Here is a 15,402-nt window from a genome sequence, read left to right on the forward strand (position 1 = left end):
GTGATAAAAAGTAGCAAGTACTTTGATATTGTTTTGGATGTAAAAGCAGATGTCATGCTGCACAGGAAGTGTGTGTGCAATGTTGCATTTGGGGAAAAAAGGAGTGTGGGATGCAGAGTAACATTGTCGACACAGTATGAGGTAGAGTATCGTAGTATTACAATAAGCAAATCCTGTATGTACAATAGAAACTGATAGTAATAATCAGTGGAGGGGGGAAGAAGGTGAAAAGAAGTAGAGTAATCTCCAGGGAGGAAGAGGAGGGACTAACTGAAGTCACTGAGAATTGCTATTACAACATAGTCATTATTCTCATTGTAAAAGTTGGCATAACACAAGGCAGAACAGATTCTTCTGTGATTTGTGCAGGTCTGATACCTCACTTTGCACATTGCTGGAGTTGCACCTTTAGCTTAAGAAAATTTCTTGCAGCTTATACCTTCACTGTCTTACACTTAGGCTTCTATTTTACATTTCACTATCATAAGATTCTCCGTAAAAAACCCTCCTCAGTAGATTTTCATGGCAGTGCAGGTTAGTTTAACAAGCAGAGTGATTGTGTTCATTTTTAAGTGCCCCAGATGAGGACTTGTTCAAGCAACCAGTTCACATGTGATGATGGCAGATGTATTCCAGCAACATGGATCTGTGATGGTGATAACGACTGTGGGGATATGAGTGATGAGGATCAAAGACACAATTGTGGTAGGTGTTCAATGCAAATAGATACTGCACTTTGTTTGTTTGTCCTGCAGGCATTTTTTTAGAAAACAACCAACCAATCCCTAAACTCCCACCCTCTGCCAATTTTTCTATCCATAAAGGTACACATTAAGCATGAGGTACACTCTTCCTTGTCCTGGTTTCAGCTGGGATAGAGTTAATTTTCTTTCCAGTAGCTGGTGTAGTGCTGTGTTTTGGATTTACGATGAGAATAATGTTGATAACAGACTAATGTTTTAGTTGTTGCTGAGCAGTGCTTACACTAAGTTGAGGACTTTTCAGCTTCTCATGCTGCCCTGCCAGTGAGGAGGCTGGGGTTGCACAAGAAGTTGGGAGGGGACACAGCCAGGACAGCTGACCCCAGCTGGCCAAAAGGATATTCCATACCATATGATGTCATGCTCAGCATATAAATGAGGGGGAAAGCTGGCTGGGGGGCCACTGCTCAGGAACAGGCTGGGCATTGGTCAGTTCGTGGTGAGCAATTGTTTGTCATTTGCATCACTTTTTTTTCCCTGGGTTTTATTTCTCTCCCTTTTTGTTATTTTCCTTTTCATTACAATTATTATTTTTATTTTTATTTTATTTCAATTATTAAACTGTTCTCATCTCAACCTATGAGTTTTCTTACTTTTACCCTTCCGATTCTCTCCCCCATCTCACCAGGGAGGGGGGAGTGAGCGAGTGGCTGTAGTGCTTAGTAGCCAGCTGGGGTTAAATCACAGCATTTCTGTACCTTCATTGTCATTATATTGAATTAAAATTGAATATTTTACTGATTAAAAAAAAAATGTTGTTCTAATTTTGCGATTACTCTTTGAATTGTTGAGTTCAAGTGGAGATATAATTAACCTGGGTTGTTTGTATCATCTGGGCAGCAATGGCAGCTTCAGTGGAGATACTCCCTAATCATCACACACTACATCTTATATATATTAATAACCACATGGTTTTGGCATAATTTCTTTAAAAATTAGTGAGCAAAATAAGCATGGCTGTTTAGAGGGTGAACAAAGGGAAGAAGGTTCACCAAACCTGGTCCTGCTCATTGATTCTTTTCACAGCATCTGAATACACTTGAAGTCCTTGCCCTTTTTAACTGCAGTGGTGCTCCCTCTGCTCCCTGGAGCACACAATACCTTGAAGAAAGCAGGGGATAGAAAGCCTAGGTCTAATACCTGTTCAGCTGCCAGAATATCTAGCCAGACATATGAAAAGCTTATACTGAGAATCCAACAAGATCCAGAGTTTTGCACATCTCAGTATTGCCTAAGGAATCCTAAAGTGCTTTGGCTCCCAGTCAGCCTCCATGAAGAGGAATGGTCAGTGAAAATTAGTGGGAATGTGTAGGAGTTTTGTATATGAGAGGGTGCAGTGGTATCTATCTCTGCATATGCAGCAGAGCACGGCTTTATTGTGGATTACGGGTGGATATCCAGGCTGCGTGTGTGAGGCAGGGGAGGGTGTTACATACACACAGTATAACTCGGTGTGTCAGTGAACATGCTTTTCTTTCAGCAAACCGCAACTGCACAGCAGCAGAGTTCACATGTGCCAACAATCGACCCCCACTCAGGAGGTGCATTCCTCGGTCGTGGATTTGTGATGGTGATGCTGACTGCAGTGATGCATTTGATGAACACCAGAACTGCACACGAAGATCTTGCACAGAAAATGAGTTTACTTGTAGTAATGGCTTGTGCATCCGAAACACATACAGGTTTGTAACTACCTGAGCTGCTGCAGAAATTCTAAAAATTTGCTTAAAGTGAAACAGCTAATTCAACCTTTTTTTCACAGTACTTAGTTGTTAAGTAGATCTGCATATTGTAATGAAACTATTTATCTGCTCTGCATTCAGGCATTGGTTTTAACTTGAAAATGCTCTGGAATTTTCTATGTTAATATCCCCAGTGCTCACCATTAGCATTTAATCCTTTTTATTGTGCCTAGTAACCTCTCCTGGGGTGATTCTGTTCAGCTTGTAATGCAGACAGGGATTACAAGCAGGACTCACAAGATCAAACTCTATATAATATGACCCTGATTTCTGAAAGTCTTTTCCATTGGAGCTAATAATATCTGACCTTCTTTGGAAATCAGGAGTGTATCTATCCATCTGCCCCAGAGATAATGATTGCTGCCTTATATTTGAAAAAAGTGTTCATTCTTCTTCAGATGTGACAGGCGGAATGACTGTGGTGACAGCAGTGATGAAAGGGGATGCGTCTATGAACCATGTCAACAGCACCAGTTTACTTGTCAGAATGGGCGCTGCATTTCCAAGGCCTACATCTGTGATGGGGATAATGACTGTGGTGATGAATCTGATGAGCTGGAATATCTCTGCAGTACACCAGAAGCGACCTGCTCTCCCCATCATTTTAAATGTGACAATGGAAACTGCATTGAAATGGTTAAAGTCTGCAATCGGTTGGATGATTGCTTAGATAATAGTGATGAAAAAGGATGTGGTATGTGTAGATTTATTTGTATTGTCTTATTTAATTTAAAATGCTTAGGCAGCTTTAAAAAAAATGAACTTTTAAGACAATTGCTTAATTACAATCATATCTATTCCATGGTTGTCTCAGAAGGATAAGAAACGTATATATCTAATTTTTTGTTTTAATTAAATCATACTTATTATATACTGTTTAAGCAAACTGTGAAAATTAGCTAATTATATAAACTAAATATTGTTTATACATTGTTATTTATTGCCCTTACATTTCCAAAATACACCATTCATAAGTGTATTCACACAGTGCACTCTGTGTTTGGTGACAGACCTCAAAGATGCTAGAATAATTTTATATTAGATTCTTTTCTTTGCTCCTTTATTACAACAGCCCAGATTCATACTCAGCGTTTTCAGGGAGTAGCAGGGAGAGACAGACAGAGGGAGTACACTGGAAAGTGACTGCACTATTTTCTCTGTTAGCCAGTTCCTTGAATAAGAGCTCCTTTCCTTCCCCAGGTAAAAATGAATGCAGTGACCCTTCAATCAGTGGATGTGATCATGACTGTACAGACACACAGACAAGTTTCTACTGTTCTTGTCATTCCGGCTACAAACTTATGTCTGATAAACGGACTTGTGATGATATTGATGAGTGCAATGAAACTCCATCAGTATGTAGCCAGATTTGTGAGAACACAGCTGGCTCCTACATCTGTAAGTGTGCCCCAGGCTATATCCGGGAGCCTGACGGAAAAAGTTGCCGACAAAATAGTAATATCTCCCCATACCTTATTTTTAGCAACCGTTACTATCTGAGAAATCTTACAGCAGATGGCCAGTCTTACTCTCTCATTTTGCAAGGACTGAGAAATGTGGTGGCACTGGACTTTGACAGGGTGGAAAAGAGGTTGTACTGGATTGATGTGGGGAGGAAGGTCATTGAACGAATGTTCCTAAATGGAACAAATAAGGAGGCAGTGATAAGTGATGATGTGCCCAACGGGGAAGGTATCGCTGTTGACTGGGTTGGCAGGTAAGAAAATACGCTTTCTGTCTTTCTGGGCTACTAAGGAAACGATGTGTGAGGGAGTTTATCTTAGGGATTTTCTCCCAGTTCATATGAAAATCCCAATGAGTGCTGAAATAGTTTTGGATTGTGGATGCAGTCTTATACAACTGCTCTGAAATTGTTTATCAGCATCTAATACATTATGTAACACTTTAATTGCTCTCGTATCTAGTATACCAAGTTTATATCAGAGTTGCGCTGTCAATAATAAAGTAGTACATATGACCCTTGGGAAAGACTTGTTAGGAAACCATTAATGAACAGACTAGGCAAGCAGGCAGGTGGGATGTTACATGTGGCTATGGGTTAGGGATTTTGAGCTTAGGCTCTTTATTCCTTTGCTAGCAGTTGTTGGGGTTGGGATGCAGGCTTTGCTCTAGGCATAAACAATATGTTACAACAGGTAATTAGATTCCAATGAAGTAAGTAATAATAAACATTAATGAAATGTAGTTCCTGTACCAACGCGAAGAGCATGTTTCTTCTGCTTTTGAGAAATGCATCTTTGACACTCAAACAACATGATCCACATCATTTGCTGTAAGGAGGACAGTATAAGGGTGAGGTAATTGCACTTTGCATTATGGTCATTTTTTTAACTGCCTGCTGTGTTTCAAAAAGTAGTCTGATTTACTCCCACAGAAACTCGGTACTTATGTGGTACCCTCTCTGACAGTGTTCTTGGCTGTGTTTCATCAGGTTTTGCTTTCTGAGTGCACTACTATCAGTATGAAAAATTTAAATATCATGGATCAGACTCTGCAAAATAATGGTTCAAAAAGTCATATTTGGAACTTGTATGAGAGTGTTTATATGAATATATCAATATAATGGTTATTATTTTTAAACCACTTTGTCTCTAAACCTAATGATAATTAATGTTGCCTGCAGTCCCAAATGCTTTATGATTCAGAGAGGTGAGGAAGGAAAAGCCTAATTTTAGCCGAAGTGGTCCTAACTGCCCCATTACTAATACAGTTGCTGAATTATTTCAGCTCCCATTAGTTATGTCTTCAGTGAGTTTTTGTTTAAGTGTTTCAGAAAGGCTGAAGGACAATACAATGGTTGATGAGTTTTTCTGCTCATTTTCACTACAGGGAGAGGACTGGAGGATGCCATGAGGTGCAGGTTGGGGAATACTACCTTCTCCTCCTCCCTGGTGGGAATGGTACTGCTCAGGGTGGTGTAGACAGAGATTGTATCTGTCAGGCTATTTCTGGTATGGCTCTATGGATGCTGGAGCTGACCAGCTGTGCAGACAATTTCAAAAAGTAGCCTACTGTAGTTCTAATGAAATTAAATGTTTTCTTTTGTTGCAGGCTTTTTAAAATCATCATTTCAGCTTGCATGATTTCTTTGATTACAGCTGTGTATAATTCCTAGGCAAAGTAATAGAAGTGTTAGAAAATTCTAGGTGAAGTTTAAATTAGGCCATCGAGCTGCTTAGGAATTTTCAAAGGAGAACCTGGCAACTGTTCTACCTGTTTGATGAGAGCAGAGGTGGCAGCATGGAACAGATGATGATTCTCTACACCACTTTACAGCCCTGGTCACAATCCATTGCGCTGCATGTCTGTTTTCCTGCTCTTCTTCACTGGCCATTGTTTGTAGGAGAGGAAGGGAAGAGAAGGGGGATTTAGGAATTTATAGGCAAATGGCATATTATTACTCAACTGGGCAACTGCAAGTTTGAATTTGGCACCAATGACTCTGGATGCAGGAACAGCAGGAATGAAAGGGGCAATCTGGAGCATGGTGTAGAAGAGATGTCAGTACAGTATGTGTATTCTTCCTTTACAGTGGATATATTGCTTGCAGGAGAAAAAAACCTGTGAAATTTAAGATGCTGTGAAGCAATATAAACCAAAAAAAGTAAATAAGAATAAATAAATTAACTTTAAAACATTTCAGAAAGTTGTACTGGGTGGATGCCTACAAAGATTGTCTCTATGTCTCTGAACTTGATGGAAGATTCCGGAAAAAACTGGTGGATCGGTGTGTGGATGCCAACAACACTTTCTGCTTTCAGTACCCCAGAGCAATTGTTGTTCATCCAAAATATGGGTATGACATTTCAAGAGTGCTTTTCCTTTCTTTTGCAAATAGTCTTGCACTGTCTCTGAAAATCTGAAATAAATTTTGGCTGCCTGTACTTAGATTTGCATGGCATTAGATCTTAGTTGCAGCTTAGGAAAAACAGTAGCTTGCCTTTTGTAGGTATATGTGCAGGGCTGTCAGGTATCATTGACAGTGGAATTTGGTTCCATGTGGACAAGGAAGTTTTGACTGCAAGGCTAAAAAGGTTGATAGAAGTGTGTGTGGTTTGATAGACGGTGGGGCTGCCAGTTGTATTCTTTGAGGACAATTGTGATCACCCAATCGTCTGCTGTAGTAGTTAAAGTAACAAATATGTTAACCTTTTTCTTATCTTCCTCAATCTCCGCTTTAGTTCTGTTGCAGGAAATACTATAATTGGGGTGTGGCTTCTAATATTTACTTCAGCATATTTTTACTGCAGTCCTAACTATAAATATTTATTTGAACAGACAGATTTACTGGACAGACTGGGCAGATCAAGCCTATATTGGACGAGCAGGCATGGATGGCAAGGAGAAGACAGTGATTATCTCTACAAAGTTAGAGTGGCCCAATGGACTCACCATAGATTACACCAACGACAAGCTCTACTGGGCAGATGCCCATCTAAATTACATTGAGTACGTACACAGAAAAGAAACAATGGAATAACTGCTCATGTCAGATTGTGGTGGTAGCATTTATAGATGCTGTAAGCATCTTGCATATTTCTACCTACTGACTCCATAGGAAACCAGAGTCAGAAAGTCTGGAGTAGTAGATGTTATGAATCACTAGATGACGCAGTAGCCTAGTTCCTATATTTGCATCCTAGGTCCCACTGGAAGTGGTCCAAAAATTATAGTGAAAAGATTCACAGTCAGTACTTGAATATGCAGCTTCTCTATATCTAGATGTACAACCTGAACCAAAGCAAAACTGAGTATAAAATCACTGTTTTTTCTGATTCTCTTTTTTCTGCCTATAGATAAGAGTTGAATTGTAACTAAACTATTTGTGTGCTAATAAAAAAAGTATACAAATCTTTAGAAGATCTTTCAAGGTTTGTCCCTAGGTGTGACATGGAATTTCCTGTTAGCATATGGGGGGGAGGGGGGTGGTGTTAATCAATAAAAATCTATTAATTGCTTCTAGTGTTAGAAAATTTCCAGTTAAATATGAATAAAAATGAGTTAACTAGTATTCTGGTTCTTGTCAAGGCATTGAAATACTTTAAAAACAATCCTTTGTATTTATATTAGTATTTATATTTGTATTAATATTTACACATGTATTTAAATTTATATTTACTTCTATTCTTTACATTAATTCTTCTGGCAGCTTTTTCTGTGCTGAGGTGTTAAAAATATTTTTTTTTTTTAAATGTATGTTAATTACATGTATGTTTCTCTGTCTCTTGCTTTTTCTCTCTTGTATTTCATAATTTTCCCCTATAGCAATGTGATAGTAAAAATACAAAATCTTATTAAAGGTATCTCATCAGAGGAAGCTCTAAATCAGAAAGATGTTTAAAATTTAGGAATATAGGAGGCCTGTTATTGTCTTAAGTGTTCCGTTATTAGCAGTTTGAATGATCCAGGCAAGCTTGTCTCCCAAGTGACAAAAATAACTTGCTGTAAGGCAGTAAATGTGCAAAATTTCTTGGGACTAGCTGATATGCTTCTGTGGGAAGACTTTACCTTTCAGTGGATGTTCCTCTATTCCATTTATTTGCCTGAAATAATCTGTTTTACTTTCCTGAATATCTTAAAATGAGTTCACTGAGGACAGTGCTCTATCATTAGGGACTAAAGAAGCTGCAATGCCACATTGCATGATCCTGGTCACCAATAATGAAGTACCATAAGCATACATAATAAAGATGTGAAGATGTTTTAGCATTTATCTGAATGTTTTGCACATATTTTTCTTTGTGTAGGTACTCTGACCTGGATGGACATCATCGTCACACAGTATATGATGGGACTTTACCTCATCCGTTTGCAATAACAATTTTTGAAGACACAATATATTGGACTGACTGGAACACAAGAACAGTTGAAAAGGGAAATAAATATGATGGATCGGACAGGACTGTTCTTGTGAACACCACACACAGGCCATTTGACATCCACGTTTACCATCCATACAGACAGCCATTTGGTGAGAAAACAGAATTAGATTTGCATTTAGAGGGTCAGCTGTTAGCCGAAGACTAATCGTAAAGGGTTGTGAGTTCACTCAGCTTTTGCCTTTCCTGAGGGGAATAAAATGCACAGAGTAAATGTAGGTCTCTACCTGACATCATGAATTGCCTTTTCATTGAATAGCAATGACTGGAAATGCATCATTTTAAATTAGTTTCTAAAATGTCATGGCTTAATGGCATGCATTTCCTGTATATGAAATCATACATGTTTCTCCCACTAAGTGCCTACTTATCTAGGTTTTGTTTTTCAACTTACTACATTTAAGTTTTCAGTACAGTATTAGAGTATTAGAGGAGTCTGTTGTAGATTGAGACTGTTGTGTCCTGGGATTTGCAAAGTATGGTAATATTTATTCTTCTGTTTTACCAGTTAATAATCCTTGTGGCACAAACAATGGTGGTTGTTCCCATCTTTGTCTAATAAAAGCTGGTGGTCAGGGTTATTCCTGTGAATGTCCCGATAACTTCATGATAGTACAGTTCGGCAATACAGCCCACTGCCTTCCAATGTGCTCTAGCACCCAATTTCTCTGTGCAGACACTGAGAGGTAAGTCCACTGCTCACCATCTTTTTTTCAGTGTCTTTTTAAGGATATATTTTACAGTTTAGTCTCTTCAAAAGAGCATGAAATTAGGGATTCCTTCTGCTCTCACTGTGAGTTTGTGGTGTGCTTGCAAAGACAAAGCCAGGACCAGACAGGCTTCCATTTTGGAAAAATACTTCTAGACTCCTTGTTTAAATAGTATTTTTTTTACCTTTCTTCCTGTTTTATGACACTGCTAATGTAGTAAAGTTCAGGTGGTTAGAAACATGTACCTCCAGAAACCATTTCCAGTTGAATTCACAACCCTGGAACCTTCTCTTATTTTTTGTACGTCTTTTACAATGTATCTGTTTCTGCCAAATATATGCTGTCTCCCAGGAAAGCCATTTAGCTGATGGGGGCACATTTCCAACCCTTTTTCTGAGAGAACAGCAGTGGTGGGAGATGAATGGTGATACAAGAACTACTGTGCTGATATTGTATCACTCTGGTGTGCTTATTAGGTGGCCCTCTGAAGCAATGTTACAATGATAATCCCTAGTGAAATTCTTGTGCAAAAGTTCAGATGGCTTGTTAAAAGGTTACCTCTTTAAAAATCCAATTGAAGATTGATCTAAAGAGAGATGGTTACCACAAATACACATAAAAATTAAATCCTTATTAATTTGCTGTGAACTTTCTTCTAGAGGCCCACCAATATAAACTGTTTCTGGTGACAGTATTCTGGCTTATTTTGTTAGCATTTGACATGAAACAGAAGACACGAAACTCAAGGTGTCTTGGAAATTACAAGAAATAATGCTGAGACAAGACTGTCTTTTGTGCTCTAAAAGAATGGTTGTATATCTGTAGAGACATATCCTCAAGAAAGAAAACACTTTTTTCTCTTTGTAGGTGTATTCCTATCTGGTGGAAATGTGATGGACAGAGGGACTGTCGAGATGGCTCTGATGAGCCCCCTACCTGTCCGCACCGATACTGTCCTGTTGGTCAGTTCCAGTGTAATGATGGGAACTGCACAAGCCCACATTTCTTGTGCAATACCCAGCCAGAGTGCCATGACAGATCAGATGAAGATTCTGTACTTTGTGGTATGTTACAATTAATAAATTTAAGTGTTTTGCCAGTACAAGATGTGTAAACTGTATATAAATTTCAGAATCATCTCTTTTTTACAGATGAAAAGCTGAGGTAGACAGATGCAGTCTTTTCTAGTCTTGCACCTGCTAGAGCAATTCACCTCAGTGCAAAAGCAGGGTAAAGGAGACCAAAAATGTACTATATCAAACCAAACATTTTCTATACCTTTGAGACAGATTTGTACTGGCATAAATTACAATATGAAGTATAAAATACTAGAAGCAGGACCCATTTTGTTTTGTTCCAAGTAAAGCCATGGTGAGTATGAGGAATCTAAGGCTTCCTAATGCCCAGGTCAATCTACCAGGTATGCTAATTTTCCCTGTATTCTAGAGCTTTGTGTGATGGGACAAAATTATATCACCCTCTGCATTGCACAAAATCCAGTGCATGTGGGCAGATTTGTTTAGGAGAGCTGTTTGTGATGGCAGTATTTTAGAAGTGTAGCCTAATTATGCTTGTGGAATAGTGTTATTTCCTTAAAACCCTGTCTTATTCCACATACTTATGTCTAATTTAAAAAAGCATGTCCTTCGTTCTCTTTTTGTAAATAATGTAGTTCTGGCAGTTGCAAGCTTAGTAATACAAAGGGGAGGTTGTGGTGGGGAAAGCAGTGTGGCTGTATAATTGATAGTTTCATTGCCTTTCATTAGCAAAGTGTTTCTAACAATGACAGAATTAAATTAAATGTCAATTTTACCTGAGTTTCAAATAGGTAAGCTCTTAAGTGTGGCACAGGGGAATATTAAACAAGTAGAAATGTGGCAGCTGCATAATGTGTCATTGGTTTTAACGTACTGGGTACAATAAAAGTCAGTTTAGGTCCATATAATTTCTTCTGCTCATCATCTCATGCATGGGAATAGAATCCTTTAGTCTAGAAAATGTATGGAAATTATAATATACTGTTTCCTCTTGAACAGTTTGGCAGCATATGTAAAAAAAGTAGTACGGTGGTGTCCAGTGAGACATACAAAGTCTGGAAGCAGAGATCAGTGTTGACTCCAGTGCTGATTTTCATAGACCCTCAGAGCTTCCCTCAGTTTGCCAGCACTGCTGACATCAGCTTCCAGTGCTTTGGCCTCTGGGATTAGAGGCTGTACATTTATAGGTTGTGGAGCTGATATTAGCATGGTCTTCTGCTAAGTTTTCTGACATGTTCATTCATAGTCAGAGGAACAGGCTCTTCAGGCAATGTACATTTAAGTTGGTAGCATGGCCAGAGCCACAATGTCACTTAGCTTCTCTGCGAAGTGACTGGGAGCCCCTGCCTCAATCATGTTTGAATTCTGGGTTTATTCCCCTCTGCTTTAGGATAAGATAGTATCTGTCTCACTCCTAGAAAAATGTAGAGCCTTAGTGAGCTTGTCTGAAGATGCCTGTGGGAAATGTGCCATGTGACATTAGAAATCTGTGCCTTAACCGGGCAAGTAAATGTGATGTTGAAAATTTTTACTGGCTTTCTTCTTCACTTGTGGTGTAGACATGATAACTGCCCAATTGACATAACAGCAGCAGATCATTCCTGTAAGTTTCAGTATCCTAACAGCCAATTTGTATTCTTTCAGCTAATCACCAGTGTGAAACTCATCAGTGGCAGTGTGCCAATAAACGATGTATCCCAGAAGCCTGGCAGTGTGATAGAGAGGATGACTGTGGTGACAACTCCGATGAAGATAGTATTCACTGTGCCAGTAGAACCTGTCCCCCAGGCCAATTTAAATGTGACAATGGCCGCTGCATCCCACAGTCCTGGAAGTGTGATGTGGATGATGATTGTGGTGATAACTCTGATGAGCCATTCCACGAATGCAGTAAGCACACAGCTGTAGTAAGCTGCCTACGTTGTAGTGCACCAAAAGCAGAACAAACTGCATTACTTAGTTTTCCTGAGGTTGAAAATTTATTGGAAAGGATTATTTTCTGCAAGCTAATTGAAATCATGTGTTAGAGTGTTAGAAAACATAGAGGCTATGTGATAATTTACTACTTACTTATTCTTGCAGGGGAGAAAGTTTATTTACGCTGGCCAGATTATCAAGAACTGGCAGCGTCTCACTCTCACTTGCTTGATGCTAGCAGCATCCTTTGCTTGGCCCCTAACAACACTTTGTAAAAAGGATATATGCTGATCCATTGCCTATGTGGAAGCAGTGAATGCCAGTTCACCAATTTTTACTTTGTTTCACTTTGACGTATGACATATGTCATACTTTTTACAAAAACAAAGTAAAGTTTCATTTCTTGAAGCTAAAATTTCTCATGATGATAGGCACATGATTTGGAAACAAAAGCTTACAAGGAGAACAAACACAGAGCACAGTCTAGCCCATGTTTAACAGCAGGATTTTCCTATGTGCTCCAGCATGTCTCTTTGAGTCACTGGCGATCTGGAAGAACTTGTGACCAAGTTTTGCCATCTGAGGACAAGCTGCCTCCTCTGGCTTCCAGGTTTGGAGCTTCTATTACCACCGTTACCAGCTCTAAATATTTCAGGGAAAAACACACTGAATGTCAGCTGAACCTGTCATGGCTTTGTAGCATATGCAGAATACAGGCAGCATAGAATGGAAAAGATAGTAAAAACAGATACATTTAACACTTCCTCTTTTACAACACTGAAGTTAGCAGATAGCTCTTTTTAGTAGAAATAAGTGACTATAAATTATAAAAGATTTTGAAAGGCAGACTAGCAACGACAGTTTAATGGCTAAGTGACACAACTAACTTTGACAATTGCCTCTTTCAGTGGGCCCTGCCTATCGGTGTGACAATCACACACAATTCAGCTGCAGAACGAACTACCGTTGCATACCATTGTGGGCAGTGTGCAATGGAAATGATGACTGCAGAGACAACAGTGACGAACAAGGCTGTGGTATGTTCAGGGAAGGTCATTTCAACGTAACTTTGTACCTAAAATATTTCTCCAATTTACAAACACCTTGATTTTCTGAAAATCTTTAGTAATAATGTACCTGAGTATATTTTGTTTGATATCAATTAATTAGCCTGGTAGTTATTTGTCTTCAGGAAAAATTCTACGTGCAGCAATTGATTGTGCAGCTCACATGTTTATGAGCTCTGAAGATCAGGATTTTATTATTTTGCCTGATATGTCATCAGATGAAACAGGAAATACTTTTATTTGAGCTGAACTATTTTAGACAATTACAACTGTCAGTGTTTTCTACATTTACTTAATTAACCTTCTGTGCTGGTGAAACTGTCAGTATGGGAAGTATGATGATGCTTTCCCAGACCCTTGATTTGTGTTGAAACCTCTCATACACTTATACACAAAGCTTAGAGGACATCAGATCACTATATCAGAACCAGGAAATACTTGAAAGTGTAACACACCATGAGGTCAAGATGCCTTCCTTTGACAGTACTAAATTTATCTCTGTGTTTCCATCTCAGTTCTATATACTTATTTCAGCTGTTTCTTAATCACTTCTGTACTACTTGGCCCAGTTTGTGGCACAAACACAGAATCATAGAATCATTTAGGTTGGAAAAGACCTTTAAGATCATCAAGTCCAACCGTCAACCATGCCCATTAAACCATGTCCTGAAGTGCCTTGTCTACACGCTTTTCAATACCTCCAGGGGTGGTGATTCAACCACTTCCCTGGGCAGCCTGTTCCAATACCTGATAACCCTTTCAGTAAAGAAATTTTTCCTAATATCCAGCCTAAACCTCCCCTGCCACAACTTGAGTCCATTTCCTCTCATCCTATCACCAGCCACCTGACAGAAGAGACCAACACCCACCTCACTACAACCCCCTTTCAGGTAGTTGCAGAGAGCGATAAGGTCTCCCCTCAGCCTCCTTTTCTCCAGGCTAAACAACCCCAGTTCCCTCAGCCGCTCCTCATAAGACTTGTGCTCCAGGCCCCTCACCAACTTGGTTGCCCTTCTCTGGACACGCTTCAGCACCTCAATGTCTCTCCTGTAGCGAGGGGTCCAAAACTGAACACAGTAATTGAGGTGTAGCCTCACCAGTGCCGAGTACAGGGGAACAATCCCTTCCCTGCTCCTGCTGGCCACGCTATTTCTGATGCAGGCCAGGATGCTGTTGGCCTTCTTGGCCACACAGGCACACTGCTGGCTCGTATTCAGCCAGCTGTCAGCCAGTACCCCCAGGTCTTTTTCTACTCTATCTACTTTTTCATCTCTATCTACTTCCATTATCTTCTGTGCATTCCAACTTATCCAAAGACTATGCTAATGTGTGCTGTTTTGTTGGAAAACTCTCTACACTGCAGAGGAGATGACTTGCAGTCCTTTTGGAGATTTCCGTTGTGACAACCATCGATGCATCCCACTGCGCTGGAAGTGTGATGGAGATAATGACTGTGGAGATAACTCTGATGAGCACAACTGCAGTGAGTTTTTTGGCTGTCATGATATAGTCCAGCTTTTGACTTAACTATCCTTCTATTTCGTATGAGAATGGGGCAGACAGCTCTCAACTGCAGCTGCAACTGTTCTGTTGTTTTACTCTATAGCCTGTCTTTTCTTTGCTGAAATACCACAGCGATGTCACAAGGAAGCATTTTGGATACATAAAACCACTGATAAATCCAGTCATCACAATAACACAAATTCCTGTTTTCCACTAAGAAGTGACATTTGAATTCTGCCTTGTGTGCAAATGTAGTACTATATAGTTCCTTAAACAATGAGAGTGGATCTTTTTTTTTTTTTTTTTTTTTCTGATTTGGAATAAAAATTCCTGTATAATTCTGTGATGAAACAAAATCCACAATGAATTTCCTTTTTTCTATGTCAAGAGGGACATAGAATGTTTAACATAATTAAAGAGTATTGGGGAGAATGCTGTTTTAACATCATTTAGTTTTAAGGATTATATCACATTATCTGCCCATATTACTTTTGTCTGGTTTAATGAGACAGGTGTGGATGTTTAAATCTACATCTGGGGAACTTTTCGTATTTGTACATTCATTTTAAATGAAGGTCCTCGTGAATGCACAGAAAGTGAATACCGTTGTGACAATTTGCGCTGCATTCCTTCCCGGTGGATCTGTGATCACGATGATGACTGTGAAGACAATTCAGATGAACGTGACTGTGGTAAGTATTGTCAGGATGCTACCTCTTATGTGTTCACACTTTTGTTTCTAATGTGATAAATTATTCTGCAAAA

The 15,402-nt window shown here is 39.3% G+C and overlaps 1 protein-coding gene across 6 annotated transcripts in view; it reads left to right on the forward strand.

Moving 5' to 3' along the window:
* Positions 1 to 15,402, forward strand: part of LRP2 (LDL receptor related protein 2) — a 135,611-nt gene that overhangs the window by 89,699 nt on the left and 30,510 nt on the right. For all 6 annotated transcript variants that reach the window (XM_052793431.1, XM_052793433.1, XM_052793434.1 and 3 more), the window contains 13 exons: positions 574 to 705; positions 2,242 to 2,443; positions 2,902 to 3,197; positions 3,704 to 4,220; positions 6,168 to 6,320; positions 6,803 to 6,973; positions 8,272 to 8,495; positions 8,912 to 9,089; positions 9,981 to 10,177; positions 11,795 to 12,040; positions 12,976 to 13,104; positions 14,498 to 14,617; positions 15,213 to 15,329. In XM_052793431.1, coding sequence (XP_052649391.1) covers positions 574 to 705; positions 2,242 to 2,443; positions 2,902 to 3,197; positions 3,704 to 4,220; positions 6,168 to 6,320; positions 6,803 to 6,973; positions 8,272 to 8,495; positions 8,912 to 9,089; positions 9,981 to 10,177; positions 11,795 to 12,040; positions 12,976 to 13,104; positions 14,498 to 14,617; positions 15,213 to 15,329 — 2,682 coding nt within the window. The remainder of the gene's footprint in view (positions 1 to 573; positions 706 to 2,241; positions 2,444 to 2,901; positions 3,198 to 3,703; positions 4,221 to 6,167; positions 6,321 to 6,802; positions 6,974 to 8,271; positions 8,496 to 8,911; positions 9,090 to 9,980; positions 10,178 to 11,794; positions 12,041 to 12,975; positions 13,105 to 14,497; positions 14,618 to 15,212; positions 15,330 to 15,402) is intronic.

Source organism: Harpia harpyja, chromosome 7 (genome assembly GCF_026419915.1).
Source record: "Harpia harpyja isolate bHarHar1 chromosome 7, bHarHar1 primary haplotype, whole genome shotgun sequence".
In the NCBI taxonomy this organism is placed as follows: Eukaryota; Metazoa; Chordata; class Aves; order Accipitriformes; family Accipitridae; genus Harpia; species Harpia harpyja.